The sequence below is a fragment of the Sphaeramia orbicularis genome, chromosome 12, assembly GCF_902148855.1.
Source record: "Sphaeramia orbicularis chromosome 12, fSphaOr1.1, whole genome shotgun sequence".
NCBI lineage: Eukaryota > Metazoa > Chordata > Actinopteri > Kurtiformes > Apogonidae > Sphaeramia > Sphaeramia orbicularis.
The window spans coordinates 792043-807686 of record NC_043968.1 but is presented as its reverse complement, the minus strand read 5'-3'; the positions used below and the strand labels follow the sequence as shown (position 1 = coordinate 807686).

Here is a 15644-nt window from a genome sequence, read left to right as displayed (position 1 = left end):
ACCCCTCCTCTTTTTTGTGAGACTCCACCTCCTCGTCTCCTCTGATTGGCTAGACTCCACCTCAGTCTCCTCTTTTTCGTTTCAACTCTGCCTCCTCATCGCCTCTTTTTTTGCTCGACTCCACCTCCTTTACTCTTTTTTGTTTTTGCTCAACTCCGCCTCCTCGTCTCCTCTTATTGGCTAGACTCCGCCTCCTTGTCTCTTATTGGCTAGACTCCGCCTCCTGGACTCTTTTTCACTAGACTCCACCTCCTTGTCTCCTCTTATTGACTAGACTCCGGCTCCTTGACGCTCTTTTTCACTCAACTCCACCTCCTTGTCTCCTCTTATTGGCTAGACTCCGCCTCCTCGACTCTCTTTTTTTGCTCAATTCCACCTCGACTCTTTTTCGCTCGACTCCACCTACTTTACTCCTTTTTATTTTTTTATTTATTTCTTTTTTTGCACAACTCCACCTCCTCGTTTCCTCTTATTGGCTAGACTACGCCTCCTTGACTCTCGTTTTTGCTTGACTCCACCTCCTAAACTCCTTTTTTCACTCAACTCTGCCTCCTCGTCGCTTTTTTTTTGGCTAGACTCCGCCTCCTGGACTCTCTTTTTTTTTTGCTCTACTCCACCTCCTCAATGCCTTTTTTCACTCGACTCCACATCGACCTCGACTCTTTTTCGTTCGACTCCGCCTCCTTAACACCTTTTTCTGCTCAACTCCACCTCCTTGTCTCCTCTTTTTTGGCTAGACTCCATCTTCTTGTCTCTTCTTATTGGCTAGACTCTGCCTCTTTAACTCTTTCGCTAGATTCTGCCTCAACTCTTTTTCACTCAACTCCGCATCTTTAACTCCTTTTTTCGCTAGACTCCGCCTCCTCATTTCCTTTCATTGGCTAGACTCCGCCTCCTTGTTTCCTTTTATTGGCTTGACTCCGTTTCCTCAACTTCTTTTTCACTCAACTCCGCTCTTTAACATCCTTTTTTGCAAGACTCCGCCCCCTCGTTTCCTTTTATTGGTTAGACTCTGCTTCCTTGACTCCTTTTCACTCAGCTCCGCCTCTTTAACTCCTTTTTTCGCTAGACTCTGCCTCCTCGTTTCCTTCTATTGGCTGGACTCCGCTTCCACGACTCCTTTTTCACTCAACTCTGCCTCTTCAACTCCTTTTTTCACTCAGTTCCACCTCTTTAACTCATTTTTTTTCGCTTGATTCTGCCTCCTCGTTGCATCTTTTGACGTCTTTCTCCTCTACATGGTCAGTACTGAAAAACACTGCCCCAGATCATCCATTTCATCTGTTTCAACTATGAAATGTAGATGTTTTGTTTTATTGTCACGTTTTATTCTGACTTAGTGGTGAAAACACCCTGGTGTCTCCCTCATGCATCAGAGTTCTTTAAAACTCCAAACTGATCCAATTTATTCCCATTAAATCTGAGAAAAGCTGCAGATGCACATTTCATATCAGTTAATTATGTGGAAGTGAGTACTTGGAGTATTTTACCCTGAGAGATGACTCTAAGCTCTGCGTTGTCATCATGGTGTGGTTTGGGTCGATGGTAGCTTTAGGCTGCAGTGATTGAGTCGATCCTAAATGTTGAAATCAATAACCACAGGCCTGTCTTGGCTTATCGTCAGCCGTCTGTGGTGTGAAAAGGCTGCTGGGAAACGCTGTCCTCTTCTTTTTTTTTTTTTTTTTTTTTTTTTGTCTGCGCTCCCACAGATGAGTCTTTTCATGCTGCAGTGTGGACTGGGAACCTGACAGCTGAATTCACTGCTCTTACTCTCCTAATTGGACTCAAACTGTACAGCCAGACACTTCTGTTTGCAAAGTCCTGGAACATCTCCCTGACAACTCCGGGCTCCACCGTCCTCAATGAAACGCTGCCTCGTAAGACTCTTCAGCCTCCTTTTTTTGTTTAAAGACTCGTCCTCTTTACCCTCCCCTGTCCACAGCGCCGTCTGTTCGCTGACACTCCTTTGTTACATCTCTTCTCCACACTCGGGTTCTGCTGTTTTTTTGTTTCTTTGGTTGATTCTGGGCCTCTTGCACATTTTGACAAATCTTTGAAGTATAACAAATGTTCCTTTCCTTCTACTGGTCCATATTTTGATGGTTTAGAACATGCAAATGGTTCCAGATATCAGTCTAGTTCAGGGGTTCTTAAACTCATTTTCTTTCAGGTTCCACATTCAGCCCGATTTGATCTGCAGTGGGCCGGACCAGTAAAATAATAGCATAATGACCTTTGAATAATGACAACTGCAAATTTTTGTCTTTGTTTTAGTGGAAAAAAAAAAACATTAAATTGTGAAAATACTTACTTTTATAAACTATTCAAACAAAAAACATGCGAATAACCTGAAAAAACTGAAATTTCTTAAGAAAAATAACTGCAATTTTAACGATATTCTGCCTCAACTGCTCATTTCTCCATGTGCATTATGGATCAGATCTACAAAGACACTAAACACTGAGGAACAGGCAGAAAAGAGTTCAAATTGAGCTTAAATTTTCTTTAGACATTTCAGGTTGTTCATATTTGTTCAGTTTATTGACATTTTATTGTTACAGGATAGTTTGTAAATGTGAATATTTTCATAATTTAATGTTATTTTTTGCACTAAAACAAAGAAAAAAATTTGAAGTTGTCATTATTTATAGGCATAATGGAATATTTTTTTTCACATCAAACCAAGAAGAAAATCTGCAGTCATTCGTTTTTGTGGGTTCTTCTGCTGTTATTATTTGACTGTAGATCATATTGGTCTGAATGTGGAACCGCAACTAAAATGAGTTTTTACACTTTGCAAATTCATCCCACGGGCCGGATTGGAACCTTTGGTGGGACACATTTGGGCCCCGGGACGCATGTTGGAGACCCCTGATCTAGTTCCTATTGATCACTGATAGAAGTCATATATGGACTGTGATTGGATGAGTTGAGTTCTCCTCCAGTGAAAGTCCCGCCCACTCCTATTGGGAGATGGATCTCTTGCGTCCAGACCACAGGACTGGAACATAGAACAGAACCAGGACTGGAACATACCACCACCACATTCACACACATTCATACACCAGTGTGAGCAGCAGCACTGGAGGCAAGGAGGGTGAAGTGTCTTGCCCAGGGACACAACAGCACATGGACAGAGCAGGATTCGAACCGCCAACCCTTCGGTTATTGGACAACCCGCTCTACCAACTGAGCCATGGCCGCCCCATAGAACAGAACCAGGACTGGAACATAGAACAGAACCTGACAACCTCACACATTCAACTGGTTCTGATCCACATAGAACAGACGACACACAGGGACACTGGAACTGTTTTTAAAGGTGCTGTATGTAAGAATTCTTTTCCCAGTAATCATAAAATGGCCCTGAATGTCAAAAGACATTAAGGAATCCTGTTCAGCTGAAATACTGACATCACTGACAGTAGGAGTCCAGACACAATATTTGCATTTGAAAAGCCAAGTGTCAGACTCTAAATAAAGTTTATGTTGTTTTGGTCTGATGCTCCGCCCATCACCACGTCAGTAGTGTTTCAGCATCCAGGTTGGCAGTTCCCACTGAGCTACAGCTGGAACATTTCTGATCATAAATGTCTGACATTACAAAACCTCAATCAATCAATCGAATTTTATTTATATAGCACCAAATCATAACAAAAGTTACCTCATGACACTTTACATATTGAGTCAGTCGAAACCAGACTCTAATGCTGCGTTTCCGCTACATGGACTCAACTCGGCTCGACTCGACTTGGGTACCAGGTCCTTTTCCTGGAGACCGTTTCCATTACAGGATGCTACCCACTTTACAGTACCTGGACGTCATAGCAATGCGGCGCGATACTTCCGTTTTTTTACCTGACTCCGCCTCCTCCACTCTGCCTGTAATAAGACAGTGTCTTCTTTTTACTTTTGAGGACTTTTACTCAAATATCTACTTCTGCCTGTTCCTTTTTTCATAAAACTGTGAATCTTTTACCCTCGGCCACATCGTCCAAACCTAAATCTGTGTGATGGGCAGGAGGAGATGAGCTCTGTGCACCAGTAAAAGCATCAGCAGCAGGTTTTCCAGGCTGACGCGTACGGGCGTTGACGTGCTGAAGCAGACTGCCTCTCCTCCTCACGGGCTGTTTGAGAATCTGGTGCTGCCTTCAGGCTCTGTGCGACCGCTCAGACTGAACCAAACAGCCAAGATATATATGTGTGTGTGTGTCAAGGTTATTATCCCAAAATGTAATGAAATCTATTGTGGGTCACTGGTAATCTATAAACCCAATTAGGTATGAATTCAACCAATAGTTTTGCTGCTAAAGTGTTAAACAAACTGAACTAAAACAATACCCCTTGCCTCCCTGAATTACTACTTCACATCTCATTGACGAAGAAAAATCTACCAAAAACTTTCAGTAAATATTGGTGTTTTTTAGCTCAAGTCCTCATCAACAGGAACATCTGACCGCTGTAGACATGATGTGTTCCAGTCAAGGTTATTATCATTAACGAAAACTAACGAAAAGACAAAAACTAGAATTGAAAAAACATTTTCGTGAACTGAAATAAATAAAAACTATAATTAAAGGAAAAATTATAACTAACTGAAACTGTATTGTGTGTTTACAAAACTAACTAAAACAGATAAAAATTATGGATAAAATTCCCTTCGTTTTCGTATTTGTCAATGTCTGATTGATACGGAAGTGATTTATTTCACTCTAGCAATTTTATCTGCTGTCACCATACGACACTTGACGGTCCATCACTTGTGGTTTCCAGTCGTCTTCTGGTCCTCACTCTACCTGGAAACATGGAGACTAAAGTTGGAAGAAAGCAGCAGAGTCCTGTCTGGGATTTATTTGAATACAATGACAGAGAAGAAGAGAAAAGAGACGACTAAACAAAAATTAATACTAAAACTAAGCATTCAGAAAAAAATGAAAACTAATAAAAACTAGCAAACCTGCTCTAAAAACGAATTTAAACGAACTGAATTAGAGAAAAAGAGTCAAAACTAAATAAAACTAAAGTAGAATGAAAAATCCAAAACTGTTGCAACCTTGGAAGGGGATTTTAAGCAATATAGTAAAAAATGCTTCAGAAAAGCCTCTCCTACTCCACCTTTAAGTTGTTTTTAAGTTGCACTACAAATTATTCAAAGAAAAGTAAAAAGAATGGTTTATAATATTGATTTTTCTTTCATTATTACACTTTGGTTGGGAGGGGGGTTATTAACGCCTCCGTTGACATCTTTCAACACGTTGCTTCCTGCTGGGAGAAAGTCCTGTCTGGGATTTATTTGAACATGACGACGAAGAAGATAAAAGATATGACATAACTAAAATTAATACTAGAACAAAACTAAAACTAAGCATTTAGAGAAAAAATGAAAACTAATAAAAACTCTCAAACCTGCTCTAAAAACTAATTTAAACTAATTGAATTACAGAAAAAAAGTCAAAACTAAATAAAACTAAACTAGAATGAAAAATCCAAAACTGTGTGTGTGTGGGGTTTGTTCGACTGTGGACTGCTCAAAGCCTCAGTGTTTACAGGACTGGTACTATTTTAGAAGTGAGAATGGGGTGGGCGGGGCTACAGTGGACGCCTGGCGCTGGCTCAGTGCCCCTCCACCTTCCTCCCAGTTGGGCTGAAGCCAAAGGCCTCGTTACTCTTTGCTAAACCTCCGACGAACATATTTATCCCATTTCACAGCCGTGGCAGCTGCACCCGCTACGAACTGTAGAGCATTGTGTGTCCGCTGCCTCTACTGGCTTTAATCTGGTTAGTTAAAGTAATAAGCGCTGCTCTTCACATTATGGTTCAACCTGAAAATACCACCAGAGGAATTGGAATAACGTCCTTTAGAGGCGACCGGGGAGCGTTTGGCTTCCAGCTGAACAACCTCAGGTTGAAATACAGTCTGATGGAGCCTCTGCTTACCACCAGAGTTTATGAGGTCTTGTTTTATGGCTCCTCTGTGAAACCACGACTGTTTCAGTTGTTTTTTATCGTCATGATCAGGGATTTATTAAGCCTTGATGTTCAGAAATGGAAACCACACCTAGAGAAACGGGGATAATATGCAGTATATAGACAAAAGTATGTGGACACGTTGAATTCAGGTGTTTCTTTTCTAATGGATACAAAACAATAATGACTAATGACAAAATATAGTTTTATATTGGGGAATATCGATGTTTATAAACTTTATGGACATAAATATGTGGACACATCATGTCTCCAGCTGTCAGATGTCCTGTTCATAAGGATCAGACATAAAAACATCAATATTAATAATCAATATGATATTTATCCCATAATATAAAACTATATTCTGACATTAGTCCTTATTGTTTTGGTTCCCAGACCCCTGTTAGAAAACAAACACCTGGATTCAAAGTGTCCACATACTTTCGTCCACACAGTGTATTTTGTCATTTTCTTCTGCATCTGCTGTGACTGACTTGGATTTTCCAACTCCACCTGAGGACGATAAACAATACTGAAATGTTTTTATTGTATTAAACGTCAGAGCTCATCATCATCAGAGGTTTCTCTCAACATTGTTTTTTTTTTCTGTATCATGACTATGATTTTAAATATTCTGCCTCTAAAACTTAAAGAAAGTATTTATGTTTACAAACTATATGGACAAAAGTAATGGGACATATGTCTACAGCTATCAGAAGTCCTGTTCATGATGATTTGACATAAAAACATCAATATTTCCTTAAAGTTTAATGTTAGATTTTTCTTCCTCAGATGTGAAGTAGATGGTTAATTGTACGGTCAAATTAGATGATCATCATTAAATGTCCAGCAAATTAAGGCTCATTTTGTCTTCTGTTTATGTAATTACACTTTTCTTTTTTTCTTTTTTTCAGACAAGGTATAGTTTTTAGATGATACCTGCTTGACAGTTTCGACTGTGACTCCAGTCTTCCTCAGAAGCGTCTCGACAGGCTCTGATTGGTCAGTTGAGCAGACCAGCTGATTAATGACACATCAGCAGTACGTCGGATGACGCTTCTAAGGAAGACTGGAGTCACAGTCGAAACTGTCAAGCAGGTAACATCTAAAAACTAGACCTTGTCTGAACAAAAGAAAAAAAAAGTATGTCCTGCAAATTATTTTCATCCATGGATCTTTTATTTTTTGACTTCCTTACCTGGTACTCACCCACATTTCGTTTAATTTTACCCGTGCCCGTATCCGCGGAAATTCTTTTTTTTTCTTGTTTTTTTTTAACCCATCTCTGTATGCTTTTGCGGGTTACCCAGTTACCTGACCCAGTGCAGGACTGTGGTTCACAATGAGGGAAGTGATTCAGGTGTGTAAGCACGGAAAGACTAATGGATTAGTCATAATTAGGATTTCACTGGGGTTTAACACAGTTGGAAAAAAATTTGCCATGAAAGTCCTACGCTGCTTTAAGGGGTGATAGTGGGTCCTGAACCAGACCAGTTCAGAACCACTGGTGTAAATTATGTCACTAAAAAACCCAAACTACTCAGCTGACGTTCATTGTAATGGTCATATTTACCAGTGTAATCAGGGTTTCGTTGGTTTATTTTGTGTGGTTTGTGTAAAAGCAGGGCTCTCAAACTCAATTTCTTTCAGGTTCCATGTTCTGCCTGATTTGATCTCCAGTGGGCCGGACCTGTCAAATAATAACAGAATAACCTAGAAATAATGACCACTCCAAATTTTGTCTTTGTTTTAGTGCAAAAAAAAAAACCCCATTAAATTATGAAAATACTTACTTTATAAACTATCCAAACAAACATGTGAATAACCTGGAAAAACTGAAATTTCTGAAGAAAAATAAATGCAATTTTAACAATATCTGCCTCCACTTTTCATTTCTACACGTCGGTAGAGCAGTCGCGATGCCGGTGGAGCGGTGGTGACGCTGCTGTTGTTTGTGAACGTAGTCGTCCATTTTCTGCCTGTTCTCGTCAGACGGTGCTTTCATGGACTGTTTATTTACTCGTTTTTTTTCCTCCTGAGACCTGGTCTATTTCTGATGAAGACCCAGTTGAATGTTCAGTGTAAAAATAGGCCTGGGCTTCAGATTCAGGTTTTGTGTTTTTTGACGTTGCTTTGACTCTTGGCTCTTTCTGTGACAGAGCCCATTACCAAAGGTCCCTCAAAGGATGATGGGAAAGCTGTCAAACAGCCGCCCACAGGTAAAAGCATACCCGAGTCCTCAGCCGTGGGTTTTCTGCTGGTTTCAGTCTGTGCTTTGAAATGCGGCTGTGGATTGAGGAGGTGCTTTTAAATGGTTTAAGTGTTCAACATCTGCTTCTGAACTGCTTCTGTCTGCTGGTTCTCTGGGCTTACGTTGGTTTATTTTCCTCCTGATACTCGTCAATCGACCTCTTTTGTTCATCTGATAAACACTAACATGCCCTCATGTGTCTGTAACAGTCTGATCCTGGGGTAAATGTCTGTAATAATGCCTTCTGTGTCTGTTTCACACTAATTACATTTAGATACAAACTGTTTCCAGCCCTAAACTCATTTGAAGGTCATTTTCAACTAATTCTTATCACATGCTTTAACAGACGTCTTTCCTTCTGGTGTCTGGGTGAGCAGGTTATGCACACTGTGGATGAACGTCTGCACACTGGATGAACGTCTGCAAACTTATATGCACTATTTTTAATTCTACGACTGTGAAATAGAGTAAAAATACAACTGAAAAAATTAAAAATTAACTAGATACTCGCAACTAGATGCCCGCAACTAGATGCCCTCAGCTAGACTGGGCAACTAGATGCTGGTGACTGTATCTCCAGTAAAATTGGACAGGAGTGGTTCCAGATCCAGATCAGGGACTGTGTCCACTCTGAGGAACCACACAGGTCTGATCCAAGGGTCCACTAACGAGGCTCCTTAGATTAAAAATGAAACGGTCTTTTCTCCTCAGACACTGAAACGTTGAGTTTGTTTGGTATCTAAACTCTGACCTTCATAAATCCTCTGTTTTCATTGGTTCGTTGTGATTATGGAAACAGCTCACATGTGCAGATATTTCAGTTTTCCATCAAACTCAAACGGCTCCAGTTTAGTTTGTGTTTGTTGTCGTGGCTCTTCCAGTGTAAACACTTTTAAGGTGGACTGTCCCAGTTCAGTTTGTGGTCCTGTACTGTTTTTTTTTGTGCTCCTGTACTGGCTTTATGTGGTCCTGTACTGGTTTTATGTGGTCCTGTACTGGTTTTATGTGGTCCTGTACTGGTTTTCTTTGTGGTCCTGTACTGGTTTTCTTCGTGGTTTTATTTAACGTGTTTGTTCAGATGTCGTCTTCAGTTGGACATTCTTGTTCCAGTTTGGCTTGAATTCAGTCACTTGTTCTCTTTGTTCACTTAGCGTCGCCCTGGAGTTTGTTTAGTTGGTAGAAACCGTCCTGATCTGGTTCATTAATTAAACCTGGTTCTGTTCCTCTGATCCCGTTCATTAAACCTGGTTCTTTCTGTTACTGTTGTCATCAGTGTTAAACTCAGCTCAACAGCACCATCTAGTGTTGAAAAACAGGAACTGACCAGAGTAAAGTCAGCTGGAATCAAACTACAGACCAGAGATTGACAAGAAAGAATGGATTAAAAAGACAGAATAGAACCTAGAAAAAAAATAAAAACAAGACCGAAGGAAAAAATGACTATTAGTGAATTCAGTCAATGTTTAGAATATAAAAATACTCAAATGTACTTAAATCTGTAGTAAAAGTATTCAGACAGATACAACTACTGCAGACATCTGACTCCTCTTCTTCCCAGTCTGTCCTTCCTTTGTCAGTGTCCAACCATCTCTCTCCAGCCTCTGTCTCTTTGTGTCCAAACGTCCTTCTGATGTCTCCTTCATAATCCTGTCTGTCCTTCTCCACTCGTCTTCTCCACCTTTCCTTTAACTCCTCAGATGCTTCTTCTGTCTCTTCTCCTCCCTTCCTGAATCTCCTTCACCTCCAACCCTCCATTAATCTGAACAGTTGACCTTAAATCCTGCCGTCTGGCGTCATGGTGCGTTCAGGTACCTCAGTGTTAATTCATTTTTTTTGTGTGTTTATGTGTTTCAGAAGCCAATGTGAGCACGTCCATCCAGGTGGATTCCACGGCCAGAGGTTCTGTCGCTGCCTGGGCCATTTTACCAGTGTGTAAGTGAAGGACAACACCATAAAAACACACTGAACAGCCTCACATTCGCCATCACTGAGACACTGAACCTGCCGGCATTTGGACCTGGAACCGAAAAGAAGAATAAACATGACCAATGACATATGACAGTAGGACAAATAAATAATAATAATAATCAGATTTTATGTAGAATATGGGAAGGGTGTTTTTTGGATCAAAAATATGGTGTGTTTATAGGGACGCACCGATACTGATACCAGTATCAGGTGTCAGGTCTGATACTCAGTGTGTGTACTTGTACTCGTAAAAGTACTCTGATACAAACGCACCAACACCACTTACAGCAGCATGACATTCACAGTTTCTTCTTCTCCTTCTTTTTCTCCTCCTTCTTTTTCTCCTTCTTGTTCTCCCTCCTCCTCCTTCTTCTTCTTCTGCTCCTTTTTCTTCTTCTCATCCTCCTTTTTCTTTTTCTTCCTCTCCTCCTCTCTAACCCCTCCTGTGTTTGTATTTTTATTTCCAGTGTTGTTGGCCATGGCTGCTGCTGGTTCTTACCTGATGTGGAGGAACTGGCAGCTGAAGAACCAGAAGAGCATGAACTTCGACAACCCCGTCTACCTGAAAACCACAGAAGAAGACCTGAACATCGACATCACCCGGCACGGCGCCAACGTGGGACACACCTACCCGGCGGTGAGTAGACCCGCTAGCCCCGCCCCTCGCCACTGCAGCCGCAGCGGCCGCTCTGAGCATCTGTGCAGATTTAATCCCGTCGCCCCCGGCAACGACCTCCGCTCCCAGCCCGACTCCGGGACCTTGTGTAATCCCGGCGGTGGCGTTGTCGTGCATCCACAGATTAAACAGATTAAGTGGAACGTGGTGGTCTATGGTCCAACAGCGGACACATGTAGGACAGATGGGTTCAGACACACACATGGTTCCAGTATCAGCACAAAAACAAATGGGTTCATACTGTATATCAAAAAAAAATAGAAGAAAATACTATGACAAGAATTAGGTTATACAAACACTAGCGGAAAAAAACAGGCAATAACACATTAGAAAGGACAAGTAGGAACAATAATGACAAATTAGTAATAATAATAATAATAAATAACTAATTATGTACAATGCAATTAGTTATAATATACACTGTGTGTATGTGTGTGTGTGTGTATGTCTGTGTGTGTGTGTGTACATATATATATATATATATATATAATATATATATAGATATATATATAGATATATATATATATATAGTGTGTGTATAGAGAGAGATAAATAACAGTAATAGTATTGATAACAATATGTTTTAAATCGTATGATTTTTTTCTTCTTTTATCTTTTTCTTTTTTCTTCATCTTTTTCCTTTTTCTTTTCTTCTTTTTCTATTTTCTTCTTCTTTTTCTTTTTTCTTTTCTCCTTGCTGTTGTTGTTGTTGTTGTTGTTGTTATTATTATTATTAGTATTATTATTATTATTAGTATTATTATTATTATTTATTATTATTATTATTATTATTATAGTTGTATCGAACTCCCAGAGCCTAAAACTGGACAAAAGTGACGTTCAACAGCTGCGACTATTGATTATCTTTGAAACCGATTAGTCAAATTGATGAAATGATCGAGAGGTTAAATGATTATTGCATGAGATACGACTGAAGATGACCATCCATTAGTTTACAGTGTGTTGCTATGATGATTGATACAGTATTTACACCTTTATGGACATAAATATCATGTCTCCAGCTGTCAGATGTTCTGTCATGAGGATCAGACATAAAAACATCAATATTATAATCGATACGATGTTTATCCCATAATAATAAACTCTATTCAGACATTAGTTCTTATTGTTTTGGATCCCAGACCCCTGTTAGAAAACAAACACCTAATTCAGTGTGTCCACAGACTTTTGTCCACATATTGGTGTACTTTGTCTGTTTTTCTTCTGCGTCTGCTGTGACTGACTTGGATTTTCCAACTCCACCTGAGACGATAAACGATACTGAACTGTTTTTATGGTATTAAAGGTCAGAGCTCATCTTCGTCTAATAAACCCTCTCTCCTTCTTTCTTCTCTCTCTCCAGATTTCGATAGTGAGCACAGATGACGATTTATCCTGATCGTACTCGCTGCTTTTTTTGTTTTGTTTTTTCTTCTTCCCCGTACGGCAGCCCGTAGAGCGGCGTGGTGTGGCCCCTGGTTTCCATGCCGACGGTTGCCGTAGCAGCAGCAGCCCTTACAGTCCAACCTACATGCCTTCTGAAGTGCATTACCTGTGGCCGGGACCGACCGGAGGAAGTCTTATTTATTATGATTATTCTGTGCATATTCCAAGTATTTCACACACTGCATCCAAAGGGTTTCCATGAATTCTTTTTTTTTTTTTTTTTCTTAAACTTTCGGACCCTGGCTTCCCTCTGTCCTGACGGTGTCTAACTTGAGAGGAACGCTGTGATTTCTTTTTTTTTCTTTTTTGCTTCCTGACGTGGCGTTTCTCTCTCTCTGCGAACCACTCGGACTCTGCCGGACAGGATTTACGCCGAAAAGTCAGAGTCCGAAAAACGGTGGATTATTCTAATTTAAAGACGAGCCGAGGGGAGGCGTCCAGATTTGAGCGCTGGCCGCAGTCCCATCTGAGTATTTGAGGTCGAATCATGTGACCTGTGCAGTTTTCTTCCTTTCTCGTCCGTCTGTGTGTTTTTCCTCTTTTCTTCCTCTTCTTCCTGTGGTGTTTGGGTCCCAGCCTTTGTAACCGTGTACATATCCGTCCACATCCCTGACACCGGACCTCCAATCAGGACTCTTTAATGCACTTTGATCAACTGTCGCTACTGTAAATAAGATTGTATACATTTGACTTGAAGTCGTTTTTTTTTTTTTTGCTACGTTTGGGCAGCGTCACCAGGGTTTACCGCTCAGATGTATTTAACTAGACGAATTATGAGGAATTATGAATCCACAACTGAATTTGGTAAATACTATTTTGTATGTTTGTGTGCGGTTGCTGTGGACTTTTTCTAGCCTTGTACAGTCACGTGAACGGGGGGAAAGGGGGCTGGGGGGGGGGGGTCGACGCTGTTCAACTCCGAGCTCTGTATCTGTGAACAACTGCTTGGAGATCACGTCCAAATTAAAGTCTAATCCACAAAGTTGTTGGAAAAAAAAGGCGCTGTTCGGACTCTTCTGTTCCGGTTCAAACCTCCGTCCTCTGAGTCTCAAATATGCAACAAAACAATAATAATCCGCCCTCGAAATAAAATGGATTTACAGAAAACATAAAACACATACTGGAAAAGCAGTGGGAGGAAGTGGGTGCTTATTTAATCCCACCCTTTTTCCACACGGACAGCCAATCATTTAGTGTCCTATTAGCATAAGGACTGTATGAAACAATCTACTATTAAACTGTAAAGAAATATGAGGGTTTTTCCATTGATTTATTTCGAATATGGAAAATAGTACAAGCTTCCTGATTGTTACTAATTGACTTCTTTGCAACAACATAATATAGAAATGAAAATTAAAGGAAGCAAAAATAATACACAAAAAAAGGCATATTTGAAAAGAAGTGAGAAGAACCATTGTTTATTAGCTCTCACCCCTTTGTCTAAACCAGCAAATATATTATATATATATATATATATATATAATATATATATATATATATTCATTCAAATAATGATGCTGGCACAAGGACAAATGATTACATTTTGGTGTTGATCGGGGGGGGGGGGCACTGACCTGCCTTGGCGGAGGTCTGCAGTCTCCAAGTGCTTTTGTATTATCAAATGTAACTGCTAAACTAAACATTTCAGTACATTTTCTTAACTGGTTCATATTTGGACTTTGCTTGAGTTCCTCACTTAGATTGTTCCATAACTTCACACCAGAAATAGATAAACAAAAACTTTTAAGGTGTTGTACTCTTATGGATTTTGAAGTTCTGTTCCCCTCTTAACTGCTAACCTCCCTCCTGATTTCTAAAATGTTTGGATATTTTCTGGTAATTGTCTGTTTTTTTGCCTCGTACATGATTGTTGCTGTTTGGTCAGATACGATGTCAGTTAGTTTCAGGTAGTTCGGATCGTCTAAACAGTGATTTGTATGTTTCCAAGTGCTGAACCTTGTGAACGGTCCTTGTTGCTCTTTTCCTGCAGGATGGTAAGTGATTGGAATGACATTCCTAAACTATATGGACAAAAGTATTGGACACATCATGTCTGCAGCGGTCAGATGTTCCTGTTCATGAGGATCTGAGATAAAAACATCATATTTCCTTAAAGTTTAACGGTAGATTTTCGTCCTCGGTACATGTGATGAAAGTAGATGATTAGATGTGGAAGAAAATTATTACTACCTACCCCCCCCCCCCCCCCAAGGGGAGGTAAGGGGTACAGTTTTGGTTCAGCTTGTTTCTTTTACACTTCAGCAGCAAAACTATTGGTTTAATTCATACCTAACTGGGTTTACAGATTACCAGTGACCTACAGTAGATTTCATTACATTTTGGAAAAAGTAGGTCAAAGTTCAAATGTATGATTGTTCTTTTCCTCCCATTTACTTAGAATGGGTGAAATACATGCAAGGGGCGGGGCTTGTGCCTGGCACCACTTGTTTACAATCAAAGCACAGAAAATATTTCAGAATTTAGAGGTAGAATATTTTAAATATTGTACTTTTAATTTAACTTAGTTTGGTTCAAACGGACCTAATTTACTGATAAACTTACTGATATTTATCGTGGCCCCCTGCTGGTCACTTTGGCTTATCCTTAAACTTACCTAACATCAGGCTGACAAATATTAGCGTTCGAAGGTGTTCAGGTTCCACAGACAGACACATGTGACACCAAATAAAATAACCTGTAAATAATGACACTGCACATTTTCTTCTTTGGTTTAATGTGAAAAAAAAGTTGAATTACATAATGAAAATATATGTGAACAACCTGAACAGATGATAGTAGTATACACAGCAGCATTAAAAACACACACGGGTCAGAATAATCTGTATATTTGGTAGATAAATTAATTGGTTTGGGGGTTCCTTCATATTAAAGAGGGAAGCGTTGGGGGGGGGGGGGGGTCATATCTGGTGCTGAAAACCCCATCCCTGGAGTTTTCAGCAGTATCTGTTTTTATTGTTATATACAGGGTGGGGAAGCAAAATGTACAATGAACATTTAGTTGTTTTTCTCAGCAGACACTACGTCAGTTGTTTTGAACCCAAACATATACTGATGTCATAATCATACCTAACACTATTATCCATACCTTTTCACAAACTTTTGCCCATATGAGTAATCAGGAAAGCAAACGTCAGAGTGTGATTTGCTGAATGCACTCGTCACACCAAAGGAGATTTCAAAAATAGTTGGAGTGTCCATAAAGACTGTTTATAATGGAAAGAAGAGAATGACTATGAGCAAAACTATTACCGAAAGTCTGGAAGATACTATTGAAGAAGAATGGGAGAAGTTGTCAGCCCAATATTTGAGGAACAC

The 15644-nt window shown here is 40.0% G+C and overlaps 1 protein-coding gene across 1 annotated transcript in view; it reads left to right on the top strand.

Moving 5' to 3' along the window:
• Window positions 1-12455, top strand: part of vldlr (very low density lipoprotein receptor) — a 74634-nt gene extending 62179 nt beyond the window's left edge. Inside the window, exons 17-21 of the mRNA XM_030149781.1 lie at window positions 1710-1877; window positions 8127-8186; window positions 10073-10150; window positions 10654-10823; window positions 12226-12455. Coding sequence (XP_030005641.1) covers window positions 1710-1877; window positions 8127-8186; window positions 10073-10150; window positions 10654-10823; window positions 12226-12261 — 512 coding nt within the window. The 3' untranslated portion in view covers window positions 12262-12455. The remainder of the gene's footprint in view (window positions 1-1709; window positions 1878-8126; window positions 8187-10072; window positions 10151-10653; window positions 10824-12225) is intronic.
• The last annotated feature ends 3189 nt before the right edge of the window (window positions 12456-15644 follow it).